The sequence below is a fragment of the Emydura macquarii genome, unplaced genomic scaffold (genome assembly GCF_026122565.2).
Source record: "Emydura macquarii macquarii isolate MOO-44397 ecotype Brisbane River unplaced genomic scaffold, CSIRO-AGI_Emac_v2 contig_968, whole genome shotgun sequence".
In the NCBI taxonomy this organism is placed as follows: Eukaryota; Metazoa; Chordata; order Testudines; family Chelidae; genus Emydura; species Emydura macquarii.
Genome location: NW_027131105.1, coordinates 8,652,192 through 8,673,232, shown reverse-complemented (window position 1 = coordinate 8,673,232; position 21,041 = coordinate 8,652,192). Strand labels below are relative to the sequence as shown.

Sequence of the window (21,041 nt, the reverse complement as noted above, 5' to 3'; positions counted from 1 at the left end):
AGATTTCAAATTTGAAAAGAGCTTTCACTGCTCTGTAGTGGGATATGGAGACAAGGGGCCATATTCTCCACTTGGCGAGGTTCACCTTGCACCAAAATTTAAAGCAGCTAGAGGTTTGTACAAGTATCCCCACTCTGCAGGGGGAATTTCTGCTGACACAAAGCTGGCTGAGCCTGTGCTGGAAATTCCACTGCCATGGAGAGGGAAGAGGTAGTGTTAGGAAGAAAGAGAAGGTGACTGTGTATGATTGAGGAAGGCTCCCTTATAGTCCATTCACCACTGATGTTTGCTCTCCAAGGGACCTTATGCCAGCAGCATAATTAAAGCTGCCCTCCAATGCCAAACAACTGACCTCTCTGGGAGCTTGGACACAGTGGTGGCCCCAGCCCATGCATTCAAAGCCAGCCAAGATTGGTAGCAAATGACAGTTGCTGCCATTTTAGTGGCTGTTCAGTGGCCTATGTGACATAAGTTGGTGCCCTTTGCTCCTGCTAGAGCGATGGGCACATATATACAACTGCACCAGCTGCATTCTTGTGTGTTGCTCCAATAGACTGAGTTACCCTCTTCCTCTCGAGGAGACAGTACCTCTAGTTGAGTGTTTAGGTTCGTTGGCTGAGGTCATACAAGGAAGCTGTGCAGATAAACAGATGAGTTGAGTCTCCAGAGCTGTAAACCCAGCCCTTTTCACAAGCGCTAATTCCATGTTCCGTTTAATGGATTGTTCATGCCAAACCAAAAAAAAGAATTAAAAGCATAATATCGCTGCCTTCCAACCCAATGCGGTACCAGGCAGATCATTAGATTTAGGGGACAGTATATTGACCTAAATTCTCAAAAGTGACTCCGTTTTTGGACGCTGAGCTCTGGACACCTCAAAGAGGCCTGATTTTTCAGACAGTGTTAAGCATCAAGCACCCACCTCCTACCTGCTTTGAAATTCAGGCCCCTTTAAAGTATCTCAAATTGGGCCCTCATGATCATTTGGCACTGAAAACTTAGGCTGTTATAACTCAAACCTTTTATATGGTAACAGAAAGGCAGATATGTATGTCACTTTCTGCATGGTTAGAAATAAATATTTTCTTGGAACACCATGCAGGACAAAAAGTGATTTATTTCTGATGGGGTTGAGAGTAGGAGGGAGGCAGAATCCTGTCTCAGACCTAGACCTATGTAGGATACAGGTTGTCTGTCAAGCTGTCTTATCCTTGCATTAGTCTGCAGGATTTTATTTCAGCAAATTATCCTCAGCAAAGTGACTCTAATAACAGAGATTTTTGTTTTAATAATGGCTGAAGAATAAAGTATTATCTTTCTGATACAGGTTATCTGTGCAAAATGCTCTGAATTTAAGCCACTTGCAGATAACAGCCGTCACAATCGAGTGTGTAAAGACTGTTTTCTGCTGCCGTCAGCAGTCCCATGCAACCCAGGAGCTGAATCTCTGGGAGAACAAAAGAAAAAAACTGCCATCGAGGTACAAGTATCTTGCCAATAAGCTTTTAATATGTTAGCTGCCTGAAGAGACACGGGTTTTTATTTTTTATTAAATCCCTTGGGGGTATGCTTTTCTCCATGATCTTACACCTTTTAATAGCCTATATCACTCGCAACATATACCTGACAAACTGGCACTTGTATAGCTGTATGGACATACCTTGTGAATCCTATTTTCAAAAATGAGTTCTGTACTTTTCATGCAGGGGGACACACAGGTTTTACATGGAAATTTCAGCCCCCAAGTTTTAAATAAGTGGCCTGCTGGGTCATTCCATGCTGTTCAAACAAATGGCATGTTACCCAGCTTGCTCTAGGCGTAGTAGTCAGGTGCAAAGCTTTACAGAAATCAGATCTGTTTCCACATAACTTCCCACAGAAAAATTCTCTTGTTCCCATTCTGGAAAGCTTTGTATCCCTAAAATTTCACTTTCTCACAAAATGCCAGTGGAATTGACCATTTTTCTCAGTGATTCATGCAAGGGCGTGCCAAGCCATCCTTGAATGAAAAATCCTGTGTATTAAACATCAAGCAGTAGTGCAATGGAATAGCCACCGTCTTTGCACTGTTTCTCTTTGGGGCAGACAGTAAGAAGAAGGCCTGCACACAGTACGTGAACAGTGCTCCCCAAGAGTTGCGCTCTGCTTCATGCTCCACTGAGAGATAAGGATGATCGTGTGCTTAAGGCATGGGGCTGGGAACGGGCGTGTAATATGTGTTTAACTGATCCTCAAGGAATACTGCCTGCACCGGGTAACCTGGGGCTGGTGTAAATGACCGTATGCCCTGACACAGAGGCATGCTTAGGTGTGTGTTGGGGGTGGGAGGAGACATGAGCAGAGTGCTTTTAGCTTTGGCTATTCTGGGCTGCAGAGCAGCCGTTTGACGGCTGTGGGAAGCTGCCATAAGTGAGAATGATTTCTTGACTTTTCTGATTAATGGAATTTTCTGTTGCCTGAGTGCTCTACCTCCCCTTTGCACCCCCATCTTGATCCAAAATCCCAAAGGTGCAAAGAGGGGTAAAACCATAGGTGCACACTCTTTTCCTGAGCTGTGTCTTCTGCCAGGCACAGCAAAGTATCTGGCCCTGTGGCTTGATATCTTCAAGCTGCAAAGTCTCTGTTATGCCATGTACTTGTTATTACAGTTCAAGAAGAAAATTGAGTATGCCCCAGTATTGCATGTGGTGTATCGCCATAAACAATCAACTCCATTTCAGCAGAACTATCTGCCAAGAAAGTTAAAGCCTACACCTCAACAGCAGAGAACTCTGCTAATCCTAAAAGTCGGGAAGCTATTTAAATGCCACTGAAATGTGACCCAAAGCTTTACTTCAGAGAACAGATTACTTACTATAAAAATCCAAAAAATGGAGTAGTTTTCATTCACATGCTCAGACTTTTAGCCCTTTGCTAAGTCTTGAAAGGATCAGGTGAAATCCAAGAAAGATGGTAAGTGCACAGAAAAGAAAGATTTGAGCAAATCTGTTTCTTCCCTTTCTTTTTTACCTTTATTAATGAGCTTAATAACGACTTGAAAGCTTACCACTTCCCAGGTGCTATTAGCAGATGCCAAAAATCCTCTAGAGATTTTTCCATTGAAAAATCCAATACAGTATAGATGCTTTTTCAGTCACAAAAAGCCTTTTTTCTCCCTTTTGTCACATAGCCTTGGAGTATGGTTCATCATACTTCCTCCCATCCGTGTACTAGAGTCTCTGCTAATTATAATGCTGGAAAAATTGGGTTTCTAAACACAGGCTGTAATACAGTCCAAACAGCAGCAATAAAAGTACTGTATTTTCTTAATCCTATACTTCTAAATGTTCTTGCTGATTGATTTTTTCCCCCACTCAAATCAAGACATTTTCCTACTCCACACTAAAGTAATCATCCTCTAAAGGATGCACGCAGTGCACAGAATATCTTGTCTACTTCCTACAAGAGGGAAGATTGTGCCTCTTGGTGCCAACCTGTGATGAAGCAGGGTAAGTGGTGAACCATGAACTGGTGCCAGCTTTCTAGGCCCTCCTTTATCAAATGACCCCCTACAGTCAAACCAAGTAAGAGGAGGTTACCTTCCTGTAACTGGAGGTTCTTCAAGATGTGTGGTCCCTATCTGTATGTGTGCCATGCACCTGATTCCAGAAGTGTTTCTTATCAATGTGCGTTGACCCAAACGTGCATAGGGCATCCTCTTGTGCTCCCAGCCGAGGGTATAATAGTAATGCAGGTCGATGCCTTTCTAGTCTCCCTCTTACCATCATGGAATCCAGTCTGAAGTAGGGGGGATGGAGGGCGGGTAGTGGAATGCAAATAGGGACCACACCTCTCATAGAGCCGCCAGTTACAGGTAAGTAACCTGCCGCTTCTTTTTCACGTGATGGTCCTTATGTGTATTCCACACGTGGGTGAATTCATGAACAGTGGTCAGTGTGGAGGTGGGTGCAAGGATACCAGTGGAAGTGCAGTCTGCAGTACAGCTGGGCTTACAGCGGCGGTCTGTAGCAGCCACTTGTGCAATGGCATGGTGCGTCGTGAACGTGTAGATGGAGCACCATGTTGCCACGTGACAGATGTCTTGCCAAGACACATCTGTTAGTGAGGACGATGTGGCAGCTTGTGCTTGTGTAGAGTGCGCCATGACTTTATCAGGTGGGGGTGTGTTGGATTGGTGTAGCATTCATAGATGCCTCCCGATACCCATTTGGAAATGGGTTCAGATGAAAGGGCTTGACCCTTGGACCATTTAGTGTTGGCCACAAATAGTTAAGGCGATGTGCAAAAGGGTCGAGTATGGTGTAGGTAGAATGCTAGTGCATGGCAGATGTCAAGGGGGGGGTGCAAGGCTCCATCAGCGGGGGGAGCGTGTGGTTGGAGGTGGAAAACCGGCAGGTGAATGCTCTGATTTAAGTGGAATTCCAACACCACTTTTGGGAGGAATTTGGGATGGAGCTGCAAGGACACTTTGTCCTTGTGGAGTATCGTGTAAGAGGGGGTTCCACCATTATGGCAGCTAGTTCACTAACCCATCTGGCTGAGGTAATGGCTGCCAAAAATCATTGAGAGGTGGGAGGGGGAGCATGTTGCCAGTGGTTCAAAAGGGGTGTTGTGAGGGCAGAGATTAAGATCCCATGGTGGTGGGGGCTTCAGTACTTGTGGAAAGATATTGAGTAAACCCTTCATGAAGCAGATAGTGGTGGGATGCGTAAAGACCGAGGCGCCATCCATGGGATGGGACTGAGTGCTGCCAACTGCACTCGTGTAGAACTGCAGGCTAGGCGCAACATCTTGATGGCGGGGAAGTAGTTGAGGATGACTGGAATAGGCACTGTGTGTCATGAATGGCGGTGGTAGTGAGCCCATGTTCCATTTAGCTCCGTAGCAGGCTCTAGTGGAGTCTCTCCTACTTTAAGTAAGGATTTGTTGCACCGGGGAAGAGCATGTGCGGTCTATATTCAATGCCCATCCAAATACCAGGTTATGAGGTGAAGAGCCTGGATTGGGATAATGGATCTTCTTGCGAACTTGTGTGAGTAGATCAGGGAGTGTGCAGAGGCAGAGTGGTGTGCAGGTAGAGAGTTTCAGGAGGTCCATGAGTCAGAATTGACGGGGACAGAATGGGGCTACATATATGACGATGGCTCTGTCCTCTCAAACCTTATGTATCACTTGCGGTAGGAGGGGAATGGAGGGAAAGACACAGCAGAGGTCGCCTGTTCAGAGGAGGAGGAGAATGTCACCCTGAGAGCCATCACCTGTTGCTAAGGTTACGATTTAGTCACAGAGGTCAGGGTAGTCACAGATTCCATGACTTTACTGGTCTTCCATGACTTCGCTTCAGCAGCGGGAGCAGAGCTGGGGCTGTGTGTCCCGGACCTGTGGCAGCAGGTGGAGCCAGGGCCCCCCTCGCAGTTGCAGCAGGAGCCAGGCCTGTGCACAGCCCCCCATGGTCAGGGCCGTGTGCTCTGGACCCATGGCTTTGGCCGGGGCTGGAGTTGGGGCTGCTGTGTGCCCCTGCCCCATGGCTGAAGCCAGAGCTGTGCTCCCTGTGGTGGAGAGGTCAGAGCTGTCAATCATCCCCAGTGGGCTCCAGCTGTCTTTCCTTCCTCTCCCCCCCAGCCCTCTCTTCCTCCATTATTTTTAGTAAAAGTCTCAGACAGGTCACAGCTCCCATAAATTTTATTTATTGCCCGTGACCTGTCTACGACGTTTACTAAAAATAACTGTGACAAAATCTTAACCTTACCTATTGCTCCCCTGGAACAATAGCTGGGCAGCTTTCGGTTCTTGTGAGTGGCATAGTGGCCCCAGCAGGGGATGCCCCCTACTTCACAAAGAGGTACTGGAGCATGGCGTTGTGTAGGTCCCACACATGATTGAGGTAGAGAGTCCTGCTGAATGTGTTGGCTAAGGAATTCTGCGTGCTTGGTAGATACATGGCTTGAAACCTCACCTGGTTTTTGATGCACCAGTTCCAAAGCTGGATTGACTTGGAGCAGAGGGAGGCAAACCTGGCACCACCCTGCTTTTTGATGTACACCACTGCCACATTGTTGTCGGAGAGAAGTTGGATGTGGAAGGATCGAATAAGCAGCAGGGAGGCCTGGGGTGCTAACTGGACTGCCTTCAGTTCCAGCATGTTTATATGCATCCTAGCTTCCCATGGTGTCCATGTGCCCCAAGCTGTTTTGGTGTAAGTGGGCTCTCTACCCTGTGAAGGAAGCATCCGTTATGATAATGGCCTGTGGTGTGGGGAAGAAGAGGGTACTGATCATGATCTGGGAAGGGTCAGATCACCATCTGAGAGAGGCCAGCATGGTCTGGAGAATGAAGACCCTGGTGCCCATAGGATCTGGGTTGGGTCTGTCTGATGAAAGGAGCCAACCTTGAAGACAATGCATATGGAGATATGTGCCCGGTGTTGCACAGACTGCCATATGTCCAAGGAGGGAGAGACAGCGGCAGACTGTGGTGTATGGTCTATGATGCAAAGTGGTCTGCCAGGAGAAAGGCTCTCGCCATGACAGAGTCGAGCCACAGTCCAGTAAAGTTGATCATCTTTGTAGGCATCAATACTGACTTCTCCTCGTTGACGCAGATACTCTGAGATGCCAGGAGGTTGTGAAGAGTGAGGATCATGGAGATTGCTTCCTGGAACGATAGCACCACCAGGAGCCAGTCCTCAAGGCAGGGGTATACCAAGTAGACCTGGCAGCTCATCTGGGCTGCTGCCACGACAAATACTTCAGTGAATATTTGCAGTGCCGTCACTACGCTGGGAGGACCCAAAATTGGTAGTGTTGGCATCCTACCCGAAAACGGAGAAACTTGCAGTGAGCCAGGTGAATGTCCACATGGAAATAAGCGTCCTTCATGTCAGGAGCCATGAACCAGGCTCCTTGGGGGAGGGAGGGGATAATCTATGCCGTGTGGCCATACGAAATTTGGACTTTCTGATGAGTGTTCAGCACCCGCAGATCTAGAATGGGGCGGCGGCACCCTCCACCTTTCTTTGGGGATGAGGAAGTATGTTGAGTAGACGACTTGTCCCCTGTAGTGAGGCGGGACAGGCTCTATCATTCCCTTGAGAAGCAGAGCACCCGCTTCTTGTTGAAGAATGAATTGATGGGATGGATCCTCTGGGTGATTGATGCAGTGGGAAAGAGAGGAATTCTATGGAGAATCCATGGTGGATGATCTCCAGTACCCAACTGTCTGTGGTGATCTTGCTCCAACTGTGGGTAAATAGGGCAAGACGATCCCCAAAGACCATATGGGGTGCCATAGGTCTCAACCTGCACATCAAAACTGAGGTTTTGCCTGTTGCTGGGAGAAGGTCAAGGAGGTGGTTGTGGCAGAAGCAGGGAAACATAGCCGCTGAGATCGATGTTGCCAATGTGTGAGAGTGGGATCTCATGCTGACATTGGTAGTTAGCTGGGTAAGGAGTGTGTGGACATGGGTGGAACGGTTGCCGCTGCTGCCTGCATCTAGGGACTGGGTTATATACTCCGAGGGACCGTAACACGGCCCTGGAGTCCTTCAGTGAATAGAGGGATTTGTCTGTCTTCTCCTTGAATAATTTGTTCTCATGAAAGGGCAGGTCCTTGATTGTATTTTAGACCTTTTTGGGGAAGCTGGATGATTATAGCCACGAGTCCTGGAGCATAATGACCCTGGTCACTAGAGAGCAAGAGGATATGTCGGCTGTGTCCACAGTAGCCTGAAGGCCCACCAGGGTAATTCTTGCTATTGCTCTAGCAGCAGGTTGTCCTGGAACTCAGCTAGCCTGTTGCAGTTGTTAAAATCATAATTGGCTAGCAGAGCCTGGTAGTTTGCAATCCAGAACTGTAGCTGTGCCAAAGAATATACTTTCCTGCCCGGCAGGTCCATCCTCTTTGCTGCCCTGCCCAGGGGGAATAGACTTCTGCAGATGCTGGCCACATGCCTGCTCCACTACTGCATGGACAGCCAGAGAGCTTGGGGGGTGGATGCATAAAAAGAAAATCTGCCCATTTAGCAGGTATGAAATACCTCCTCTCAGCCCTCATAGGTATGGGGGCACAGGAGGCAGGGGTGTGCCCTACTGCCTGAGCCCGCGGCGGGGTTCTGCTCTTGTGCCCATGAGAATATTTTTTACATTCACGCCGGGACTTGTCCTTGGCCTTTGGTACTGAGGGTTCCAGGGCATGCAAGGTGCTCGGAGGGATAATCACTGCCAGTGATGGTCGCTGTACAGGGGTCTCCACTGGTCCCGGATCCAAGTGCGCCCCCAGCGTCATAGCTGCCTCCATCAAGTATTCATGGAGGCTGCACTCTTGAGCTTCCCGTGGGGTAGGAAGGATTTGCAGATGGAGCAGTGCACTGCAATGTGTGCCTCACTGAGGCAGTAGCGGCACCGCTGGTGCTTGTCATTCACAGAGAATGAGCGTGGGCAGGAGACGCCGTTTTAAAATCTGGGGCACAATCCCCGGAGGTAGGGGAACAGTCCGCAGACAGGGAAAGAAACTACTCTAACTAAACTAACTTACCTCACTACACTAGAAAGGCTATATACACTGAATGAAGGATAGATCACTCTCTTCCAATTCAGGCCGTGCAGCCCTAAGAGGGAACTGGAGAGGCGTCAATCCACACTATCTATTATACCTTGGGCTGGTAGCATGAGGGGATGCACTATGCATGGGTGGGTCAACAAATACTGCTAGAAAGTGCTTCAGGTGTATAGGGACCATCACTTGAAGAAGAACCACAACTAATAGTGCGGTGAACAGGGGAGAGAGGAGTGCAGAAGGGAAAGCTAAAGGATTTCTGTGTTTGAGGATACAGAAGGCTAGTATCTTGAGGTACAAGTACTGGAAAGCCATTATACCAGGGACGGGGGCAGAGTGTTTGTGTATTAATGATCAGTATGCTGTGACACTCCTTGGAGGGTACCCAGGGCTCTGAGGCATCTTGCTACCACTTGCCCTTAGTGTGAGGGGAGCTTGTCTGGGCCTACCAGAGGTCAGCTCCCCAACTCCACAGGCAACACAATTCCCCCCTCCAGACCTGTGCTGGCCTCAGTTTCTCTACGGGATAGTGATACAGGTGTGTTCCAACCCTCGAGCTCTACTAGCATCCCACTGGAGTGTCCAGTCCCTGGGCACTCACAGAATTCAGCTTTGTGGCTCCCGAAGGAGAGCCAGCTTACCAATTTCACCTGAGGATCACTGGCCCACTTAACACACAGCACTTAGATATGGTGAGAGGTTAGATATGTTTATAGTGAGAACAAGTACAAGAGAATAGAGATTCAAGTGATAGTAAGTAATTATTGGAAACAAACAGTTACATGTAAAATAAAATTGTAACACACCTTCTAAAGCCTAGACTTAATTAACAAGATACTGTCTTGCCTAATGAAGTGTAGCTCACCTAAAGTCTCTGCAATGTTTTCCAGCCAGGATGGCTGTGACCCTCCTTTCATAAGACAGAACATGCTGACGGTTCATCTTCTCGGTGAATGATCCCTGCCATACCTCAGGACTCCAGTTATATCCCCCAAATCTATTGTCTTTACTCATAAACAGGATGTGGCCCTCTGCTGTTTTTTTGGTTTTGTTTTCCTGCAGTTCTTCTCTCATGTGAATTCACAATCTCTTCATTAGTATCAGGTTCAGTAATGCAAATAGACTTACGTTGTGAGACACACAATGACCAGTCAGAGAGAGAAGCATCTACTCCCCCTGCCTGAACAGAACCTCTTACCAGCTTTTGGTGACCTGTCTTAACTCATGTACCTTAAGAACATAATTTTCAGTACAGGTACATAACTCCTGAAATACCATCCATCCATCCATTTCACTATGATTATGATGACCAGTAAGCTCCTGGCTCTTGGTAAAGACCTTACGTGCCACCCTTTGGCCAACTATTATGTAGATACCTGACCCAGGTGATTGCTGCAAACCACAGCGTGTGTCGCTTATGCCTTCTGCCAGTTTACAGTAAGGGGTCCCTGGATCACATATGCCTCAGTCCTACTCTCGTACTGTCTTAGCATTGGTGTAAAGGGAACTACTTGATGGTGAACCAGGAGCTCTTACACATCCTTGCAGCAGTTCTGTATCTTTCTGATGAAGCTCACTTGTGCTGAGACACCTTTTTCATTAAATTTAAATCTCCCAGCCTCCTTGAGATAAGCAAGAAACAAGCTGTGTCATCTTAATTGCCTTTCTCAGTTTACACTGTGGAGGTGAAATTTTAACTCCGCCACCACTGAGAACAATAGTTCAGTACCTACCTCTCAGAGAGTACTTAGGAGCATACTATAGCTCCATGATACATTATGATAATTAAACTCTTGTACAGGCGTGAACTACTTAGCATTTGCCCTTCTGAATCACTTGGCTGTGTCTGACTAAATATTGTGCTTCAGGTATAATTGTGAGTATCCTGACAACACAATCATCAATGTAAGCAACTCCTACTTTCTTTTCACAGAAACAAAACATTTTGGCAGCTGAAAACAGCCTTTTTAGCAGCCGCCTCCTATTCCTGGACAAAGGGAAGACATGGTACAAAATGTGTGTCACCATCCCCAAGACTGAACCTCTTGTCTTGTATCTGCACGGAGGAAGTCAGGTAAAAGCGGGCATTATTGCTGAGTGATCTCCACAGCTTGATGCATAAGATTAAGTATGTCCATCTGAGAAATAGGCCAAAGGATTTGGCTTACTTTCCACAACAGAAATTAACTCGGTGTTCTGAATTTAGCACAAAGCCTCAGAGATTTCAAATTTCCTTCTTATCTGGAGATGGAGATTGCAAGCCAAATGTCTAGAGTCACATCTCTTTTTAAAAAACGTAGCCCAGAAGAAGGATAAATTAAGGATAATTATTTCAGTTAAGATGTATTTTTCTAAGATTTCGGAAAGGCAAATTTTCAAAATAAATACTCAAAGGGTTTCTTGACTTATCTGGAAAAACACTCACCTAGAAAATACATAGGACAGCAAAGTGATTCTAATTGGACAGTGTTGCTTTAATATTTTTTTGATTAATGCTATGCCAGTTCTGAGGTGAAGTTAGATGGATTTACACAAATGCAGATGTTCTGAAGGGTGGGTGAAGCGGAATGTGTGAAATGAAAATAAAATGTCTTAACAGCATCTGCTCTAAGGCTGATCTTATTTATTTTTAACTGTTTCTCTGAAAATGGGAGAATACACTATGATAAGTTAGATGTTTACTTATACAGTGGACTCTTTTTTTAAAACAAAAGTTAAAATTTGTTTGCAGAGGAAATCAGACTAAATGTAAGATGATGAAATCAAATCCTACTTCTTTATTGTTGGTTAAGTAGAATGACCATGCTGAAGTAGACGTCCTTCAGACTTAGCTATAGTTCCACAGCTCCTTTATTGTTATGTGCCAGTGGTCTTCTTTTCCTCTGTGTTTGGAGGTGGTGGGAGAATATGGGCCAAATTCAGCTCTCTGTTACCATGGTGCAACTCCAGTGATGTCAGTGGATTTTCTTTTGATTGGTACCAATTTATCTGACAGTAACTGAGAACATATCTTTTATGGGTGATGTACTGTGAGTGCCTTATTTTCCTTAGTTATTGTGGTTGTGTGTTGTAGAACTACAGGAAAATAATGCTTTCCATATAACATATAAATATGTGTACTTCACCCTCAAAGACATGCATTCTATTCATGTCCTGTCAGAATACATGGTTTTTTAAGCTCACTTTTTGGTAGTGTTTTTAAGTGTAATATTTAGGAAGCTTATACTGGAGGATATGTGTATATGATACTGGCTTTGCTTCAGCTGCAATTCAAACCTGGAACAGGATAATCTTCCAAACTATTCTACTGGCGCTCAGCTGCCATATTTCTATTCTAGCACCAGGACCTGTGTGGCTGAAATTATCAGTTTGAAAAAAGAAATCACCTTGGACATGAGACTAACACTCATACAACAAAACCTAATCTTTAGACCTCACCTGGGGTCTGCAGGGGGTGGAAGAAGCTTTTTTAAAAATGCAGAAAAAATTATTCAGAAAAATTAGACAATTGAGGTGAAATTCATCCTGTGCAAGGGACCGACATGACACCTGTGCATCGCTTGAGCCCTGTTTAAACTCCATTTAAGTGGTACATAGGCCTTATGTGATGAATTTCTCTGCTTAGAGTGAATATCACCCGCAGGGAACATCATATGCTGGAGAGTACAATATGAACTAAATCCTCTCACTGGGACAGATGCTGCCCCCTCCCTTTGCAGATGTAGGGTGCCCTGACTACAACAGAATGGATGTGTTTCCCCTCTGCAAGGGTGAGAGGGATGCAGGGACCTCCCACAAAAAGTCCCTATGTGCCACATAAGTCTGTTGTCTTTGGCATCTGCATGTACCCCAGTGAACAGAGGAGCTGCATATCCATTGGCCTTTTCTGCTCAGAGACAGGGCACACCGTGTCCAGAGAATACTGCAAACCAGAGGCTGCACGAGCAGCTCAACTCCCACGGTGTGACTTGGGAAGAAGATTCCTCTCTCTAACTCTGATCACACAATCCGGTGTCTCCACACAGCACTAATAACTCATATAAGACAAACCAGTTCCGTTGGATGCATAGCAGAAGAAAAACAGCTGTTAACATGCAAAACTTTTCAACATACATGGGTCGGGGAAGTGAATCCAATGCCTGGAGACTAGGGGAATTTCTGCACAGTCAGAGACACCGTTTCCTCCTTACCCTGTCACACTTGATCTTGAGCCTCTGTTGATATTCGCAGAACCCTATATTTCTGGGGAAAGGGGTACCTTTGACACTAAGCATTAGTTTGATGGCCATATAGAACATCCATTAAATCCAATGGCTAGTACCCCTGACTATTTCAGATATAGGATAAATCACCCCGCAAAAAAACCACATACAGGACCAGGTTAATCCATCTCACATTCAGCAACAAGAACTGTGGATTTACTATGAGAAATCAACAACTTCTGGCTGGAATCATAACAATGAAAATGATCCCTTATTTCAAGATAGCATTCCCCCTACCACCACCCCATACCCTCCATGTGTGGCAAACTAAAGGGAAATAATTATAGAGCAATCTATTCCCCATTCCCCCATATAATCAAAATTTCCACTATAATTCCAATTGATATATTATACAATGTACTTACACTTTTGTAAATAAATAAATAAAAGCTCTTTCAAACTTTGCATCTCACAATTCAGATTAGTAGATTCCACACCCATTCTTAAACATTATTTTCCTGGGCATCACTAGTGTTTTAGATGTCAATCCATTTTGTATAACACTCACATCCCATCCCTCAGACATCTCTTTTGTGTTATTGCTGCTTATAGTATACAAAAAAACAGGGCATGAGATTAGCAGTGGTACCCACAAATTAAATGACTTCACAGTTTGTAAGTGCCTTTTAAATATTTAGGACTATAGGAGGCACCTCCTCATATTCCTGATGTATAGGATCTTTGGCCCTGGCTGCTTAATAAGATTATATAGCCTTCAAGAGAGAAACCTTGGCTATCTAGGAAAGTGAGACTATTGTCCTGGTTAGGATTTGTGTCAGCAAACTGTTCTGGAGATGCTAAACATAGAGTTTATCATTACTGAACGGAATAAGCAGAATCTCCATCGAAAAGACTTTGTTCCAGGTATGTCAGTGAGGCATTTCAGCATCTAAAGAGGCAGGTGCCTTCTTGGCATGACATTGCCATTAAAACTCTTGTGGCAGATACAGGGGAAATGTGGTGAGTACATACATGATCTGCTTCTGTGGAAGCTGCAGGGTCATTTAAAACCATGAAAAATTAACTCTTGGGGAAGGAGGAATAAACCAAAGTGCTGACAGACTGGAACTCTTGGCAGATATCCACAAAGTAAACTCCTTCCCACTGTCTACTGAGCGTTTTATCCTTTATGGCCTCCACCTTATATAGCTGAGAAGAAAACCCAGATGCAAACAAAAACAAAATTTTCAGCCTCTGAAATAATGTGCGAATCAGGAAAACGGCTGCTTTGCTCCTGTTGTTTGTTCAATGAGGGTGTAATCCGCTCCTGTGTGGACGGCCAGAGCCGGCCAGTGCACCATTGAAGTCCTGCTTTTAACCCCTCACAGTGGGGCTCTCTGCATGGGGGCGAATGTCACATTTGGTGCGTGAACATCAGGGAAGGCATATCTGTTCTGGGACTGAAGTCCAGGTAGTACAAGTCATTTTTACCTGAATGGACATGTGTAAGGTTTGGAATGGGGGTAGGGTAGTATAGGGCAGTGGTTCTCAACTAGGGGTCCGCAGCCTCCTAGGGGTCCGCAAGCTCGCACCTGAAGCCCAGAGCCCCTGCGGGGTTGAAACCAGGAATGGAGCTGTGGAGACACCCGAGCCTGAGTGCTCCCCCTGGGGCTAAAGCCCCGAGTCCCAGCACCCCATGGGGGGCCGAATCCTGGAGCCCTGAGTCCTGGCGCCCCCTGTGGGGCTGAATCCTGGATCTTCCCCCTTCCCCACCCGCCCAGTGGGTGAAACCCCAAGGACCTTCCCCCCTGCCCGGTGGCTGAAGTTCAGAGCCCAGAGCCTCCCTCCCCTCCCACAGCTGAAGCCTAAAGACCCCAGAGCCCCACACAAACCCCAGTGGCTAAAGCAAGGAGCCATGAGGGCCCCTCCTCTCCTCCGCAGGGCCCTGGAGTTCTTATAGCATGTTAGGGGCAAGGGGCTCAGAAGGAAGAAGGTTGAGAACCCCTGATTTAGTGGAGCCGTTTAAGCAAAGATGCTGCTTCAAGCTTCATAGAATTAAAACAAGTTTCATAAATGAGTCTCTCCTTTCTAAGCTTCTTATAGATGCGGAATGAGCTTGGGGCTGCTCATTCAGGCTCTGTTGGACTGTAGTCGACAGAATTGAACCCAGAGCATGAAGTACTCTAACTTAGCTATGTGTTTGCAGGGAAGGATAGGGTTGAGGTGACACTGAGCTTGATTCAGCTCTGACAGCTGAAGAACTTGGGATACGGAGGGTAATTCCAGGATAAGAGGGAGAACTGGTGCGACTGTTCACGAGACCTGGTCTAAGAATAAACCATTTTTTAAAAAAATCCTACCATGACCCTTTCATCGATCATGAAAATCAGATAGTAGATGGCGGGGCGGAAGCACCTTTTGCTGCTCATCCATGACCTTTCTGGTCATGTTGGGAGCAGCATTAACTAGCTCCAGAGAGAATTACGACCAGTCCTTGTTCATGGTTGCCACAGTGCAAGGCCCTAAGTGAGGGTCTGATCCAGAACCCTCTGAGGTCAATGGGGGTCTTTCTGTTCACATCAGTGGGTTTGGGATCAGTCCCTAGGTGCGTAGGAAGCTAGCGGGGGAAAGGTAGGGAATTCTTCGGGGCTCTAAGACTCCATAAAAGTGTGTGCGTGTGGGTGGGGGGAACCAATAGAGAAAACCCATTATTATGAATCTTTAGTGTTCATTATATGCAGCCAATGGTTTATTTTCCTTCTGTGTATATGTAACTCCTAGTAGTATTAATGGGAGCTATGGTCCTGTATTCAGAGGACTAGAAACGGTGCTCACTCACTGAGAGAGCCCCACTAGGAAGTGGACTTGAGCTATTTGCTTGAAAATCCGAAGTCCTGCATGTTGTAATCACCAATGCCATAATGTTAAAAACAAAAAATCCCACTGTTATGGCTCCAATTATTATAGTCCAACAGATGATAGACAACAACACCGAAAGGATGCATGCTGCGTGTGATTAGTGATGATGCCCGATGCCCATTTGATTTTAGTTTAACACAGTTCTGTCTATCATTTTGCTAGGGGAAACCCTGGAGAGAGAATTCTGCTTTGAATGGGAGTAATTTGGTTGGATATTTTATTGCTACCGTGTAATCCTAGAGAGCATTCCTGACCTAAATGTCGCAATACACAGCTGGCCCAGTCCGGTAGATATTTATGAATGGCGTGTGAAACGCGCTTCTGTGCAGATGTCCAGCAAGGTGAGGGCTAGGCACTGCTTAACATTCAAAATAAAGCTTAAACAGGCTGCAAGTGGTGCACACCTAGAAATGATGAGCTAACACTAAGTTCAAGGAATTCCAAAAGAAGCTCATCAGCCCTTAAAGAGAACGGGGTGTATGTACGCGCCCGCAAGTAAGGCCCTGATTCTACAAGATGCGGCGTGCCTTCCGTTTCCATCGACTTCCTTTCCAGCAGCCAACTGGCAGCACTAGTCCCTGATAGATTAGTGTTGCCGCTGCACAAAGGTAACCAAAATCTGCTCCTTTTGTTTCAGTAGTGTCCACAGCCTTGGGCCCCATAAAATAGTTTATATATAAAAATACTCATCCACAAAACAGATCTACTTTGAGAAGAAAGAAACTGGTCAAATTAAGGAAATCATTGATCGATGCACTGTTATCTTTAAATGTGTCTGCCACTATCGGGCAGCCCAAACATCAATTTCTCTGGCATTGCACTTCCAGACCGCAAAACGTATAATTTTCCAGCACTGTCCCTGACCTTCACTTTAATCATGATAAATATTTAATCCTTATTTTCTTAAATGTAAACTACAAGATCAATGAAGCAGACCTGAGTTTGGCACCACTGTGCCTCTGCAGAAATGAATGTGCATATAATACACCCACAAATCTTGCATTTGCTTGTTTCAATCAGGCATGTATGCACCAATATATATGCTCAGTTTGTGCATGCAGATGCAATGGGTGAATTTTTTCCAATCTGAGCTGGAGCAGAGGAGGCTTCCGTGCCATCTGGGACCCAGGGATGTGGGCAGGCGGCTGCTGCCCATCTTCAAGCCGGGGCGCTGGACGCTGTCCCTCAGCTTGGAGCTGGAGCGTGGGTGGCTGCCATCCAGCTGCAAGCCCCGCTTGCAAGATGCAGGAGGCTGCCACCGGGCTCCCACCTGGGAGCTGGGAAGCAGGGGGCTGCTGCCCGCCTTCCCCAAGAGCCAGCGGCTGCTGCCTGCCTCCCAGCTGGAACCAGGCGGGAAGCGGGTGGCTGCAACCTGGCTTCTCAGGACTGTAGCAGCTGCCACCTGCCTTCCCCAGAAGCTGGGGGCTGTGACAGGGTGGGAAGCGGGTGGCTGCAACTTGGCTTCCCAGGACTGTGGCAGCTGCTGCCCATCCCCCAGCTGGGAGCTGGAACTGGGTGGGAAGCGGGCTGTTGCCACCCGGCTTCCCCAGAAGTCAGCAGCTGCCGCCCACCTCCCCTTCACTCTATTTTTCCCCGGGTACCACCTGCCTGTGTCTCACGTACCCCCAGGAGTACGCGTACCACAGGTTGAGAAACTATGATCTAGATATTTGCCAGTTTTACAACAGGCTACATTTAAAATCACTAGCGAAGTCAGTATAAACTAAAAATTCATACAACAATGACTTGTTTATACTGCTCTACATACTATACACTGAAATGTAAGTACAATATTCGTATTCCAGTTTATTTATTTTATAATTATATGGTAAAAAAGAGAAAGAAAGCAATTTTTCAGTACTAGTGTGCTGTGATCCTTTGTATTTTTATGTCTGATTTTGTAATCGAGTAGATTTTAAGAGAGGTGAAACGTGGGGATACTCAAGACAGATCAGACTCCCGAAAGGGGTCCAGTAGTCTGGAAAGGTTGAGAGCCACTGCACTAGATCATGATGTCCCTCATGTTGTTGAGGTGGCCCTCCTTGTGGCTCAGCAAAAGAGTTGGTTCATTCTCAAGCACAAGGCTGGTAGTGATCTTACGGCAGCTATAGTAACATCAATACTGTTCCTTAAATCTGGGAGCTCATCTCTGGGGTCTTCTCAGAAATCCAAGGATCTCTGGGTCTGATTTTTTTCTGGACTCTAAAGCCCATTTCTGGGTGGCTGTGAGGGGACTGTGAATAACTTGGCATCTTTTAGAACAAAATAGCAAGCTTTCACCCTAGTGATTGGTGAATGAAAGATGAGATTTTTCTGTGTACTTCTAGGGTCCCCCACAAACTAGAGGAGAACTACAGTTAATCTTTGTTGCTTGCCAAAGCCAGCACTGCTTACATGACCTCTTCCAGCTAACCATAGGGATATCTTGTTGGGATCTAGGAGAATTGCATTTGTTTATCCTTGGCTGGAAGCACGGATTCAGCTAATATAATGTCTGAAGAGAACAGAAAATATTGGATTTCCAAAGGAGTGTAATACAGTTGAAATGCTATAGAAATCCTTAGCTATGTCATTGCTGAGGCAGGGTTCCTGTCTGAACAGAGAGAGTCTATTAAATGAAAATAAGAACAATTGAATCATTTTAAAAATAGGAATCTAGATTTAAAACCATTTTTGCAGTACAGGTCAAATTCTGTGTCAGGTTGTACCCTGAGCTATTACACTGACTTACATTGAGGTGAGTGCAGATCATGTGGCCTGGGGTGACAGACATGCACACGTGTGTATATGTAGATATAATTATTTGTTATAAAACATAATGTGAAAAGAGTTTGTCACCTAACTAGGTACAATAAGGTTGGTATACCTGCACTTTGAGTGCAGGTGTAATTCCCGGCTGGAGGAGACATCCCAGTGCAGAGAGCTAGCACCCTAAAAATAGAATTCAGCCGTAGCATTGGGCACCCGAGACCCTAGCTATGTACTTGGAGTGGCTAGCCCCTCCCACCACTGTAGCTGTGTTCTATTTTTAGCATGCTAGCTGAGTGAGAGCTGGTGCAAGTATGTCTCACCCCCAGCTTGAAGTGCCGACATACTCTAACACACTTATAAAACTGTGTATTGAATTGCAGCATGGCACCCTAGCTGCAGGTTGCGACTGATGATTGTACTTCCTTGGTGTTTTGATCTGCATGTCCCCCTATCTGTTATCGCCAGGTAGATCTGAATTAAAAAACCACGGGAAAACGAGTTCCCTTGGATCATTCTTAAATGTTGGTGAGAGGAGGCCTTTATATTCTGTGCATTGTCTTTTTTTCTCTCTCTCTCTGTTTCAAATGTTATATTCTGGTGGGGTTTCACCTTTGCCTTTTTCCTGTGTCTTAGGATGGGCAGACTCCACGTGCTATACCTCTGCCTGGATATGCAGTCAGTTTACCAAGTTCTGGTGAGAAGTTTGACGTGAAACACGTTTTTAAGCTTTGCCAATCCCAGCAAACTATATATTTCAGTGCAGAAGATGAAGAACTGCAAACGAAATGGATGGAAATTCTCACCAAAGCAGCTAAAGGGGATATTGAAGATATAGGTGAAGGAATCGGTAACCTGTAAAGCAAGGTCCATGTAGTTTCTTTATTCTATAAACTATCACTTGAATTCAGTACTCATGGCACTTTGGAATCTGTATGGCTTTATATTTTCATGAGTCTGAATAGGAATTTCAGTGTTTTCTCTCCTTTCATTGTACATTTGTCACATACAGTGCTAGCTGTCTGACATACATTATGTTAAAGGAAAAAGTAGTTGTAGTTGTTGACAGTGTTTATGCTGGTCTTACGTAAAAAGACAAGGAGAAAAGCATTAATTTTATAAAAGGTATGAGAAAACCATCAGTCTCTTGTTTTCCTAAATGTATATTTTTTTCAGTCCTTTCGATTGCTGTTCAGTGCAGGATGTGTATAGTCTGTGATTAGTTATATAAATGCTGCCTTTAAGATAAATGTTGTAAAGGCTTGTGGCTGGCCACTGACATTCCATTCTCTGTCCTTTCCCTTCTGATAAAATGATCTTTGTGACGTGCAAGCAACGTACTGGATTTTTTTCTTTCGCTAAGAATGTTTGTCTCTGCTATTTTGATATGATGTATTCACAAAACGAATACTGTAGAAGGGACTTCTAATAACTACTGCAAGCAATGCAGAAAAGAATATTGAGAAGCCTCATTCATATTAATCACTTATATATAGGGTTTTTTTCTCTTTTTGAAAACACCTTCCTTATTTCCTTTATGAACCCATTATAATGTAAGTGATTTTATACTGCCAACCAGGACATGTCCAATAAACAAGAACATTTTTTAGTACACACAGTACAAAAAGGTGACTTTTTTGTCATATTGGTTAACTTTAAAGTGATCGGGATTTATTTATATAATTTGTAAATAATGTTACATAAGTATTTTAAGACGTTTTAAAAGTTTTGCGCTAATAACCAGATTTAGTCCAATAGAATAAGAGATTTGGATTAATTCAATTTGTAATTTAATTTTCCTGTTTACTTGTATTTGTCTAATTTTCACACTTAAGTGCTTATCTATTTAAATAAAATACATGCAGTTTATTCTTGAGCTAGATCTCCAAGATACTGCAAGCTTTAGATCAACATTTAACATAGGTACAGTATGAAAGTAATGTCTATTTCTAGTGATAGCAATCATGTAGTGCTGATATGCAAGGAAAAAATTAAATAAAGTGTCACAATACTGTAATTTTAAATGGTTTCATTTAATTTTTGTTTCCTCTTCAGCCTTCTACATTTTCTAACTGACATTTGTAAAAGGAGAAAAGTGATCCAGACAACCAGAGTTTGTTAGCAGTGTCAAAAATTAAGGTTCTGTGTCAGTGAGTATTTCCCTGATAGAAGCCACTCCGCTGACAAAGGATTCAGTTGCTTGTTTACTTTGAATGAATAAACCCCTATCCATAGCTCTAATGGTAATCAGGATTTACAGTCATAAAATCCATATATGTGATGAGCTGCCCATACAGCTTCATTTAGCTGTGCCCACCACAACACTACTATTATTAGAGCTGGTCAGAAAATGGGAAATCTTTTTTTTTTGCAAATGTTCTTTTATTTTTGTTCTGTGGGGTTTGAAAAGGAATTATATTTTATTTATTTAAATTCATAATGAAAATGTTTTTGTTTTGTGATTTTTCATTATTCCCCCTCTTCCTTCTTTTTGCCACTGAAAAAGGGAGAGAGAAGGATAAACCAAAAAGAGAAAAGATGACAATTTTCATCAAGAAAACAATCTCAAAAAAAAAAAAAAAAAAGTAAGAAAAAACAAACCGCCCCCCATAGAAAAAA

General features: G+C 44.8%; 1 protein-coding gene across 1 annotated transcript in view; it reads left to right on the top strand.

Moving 5' to 3' along the window:
• The window catches only part of FGD3 (FYVE, RhoGEF and PH domain containing 3), a 175,612-nt gene extending 155,166 nt beyond the window's left edge, over window positions 1-20,446 (top strand). The window contains exons 17-19 of the mRNA XM_067544164.1: window positions 1,328-1,480; window positions 10,487-10,627; window positions 19,059-20,446. Of these exons, the coding sequence (XP_067400265.1) occupies window positions 1,328-1,480; window positions 10,487-10,627; window positions 19,059-19,283 (519 nt within the window). The 3' untranslated portion in view covers window positions 19,284-20,446. The remainder of the gene's footprint in view (window positions 1-1,327; window positions 1,481-10,486; window positions 10,628-19,058) is intronic.
• Window positions 20,447-21,041: the final 595 nt, after the last annotated feature.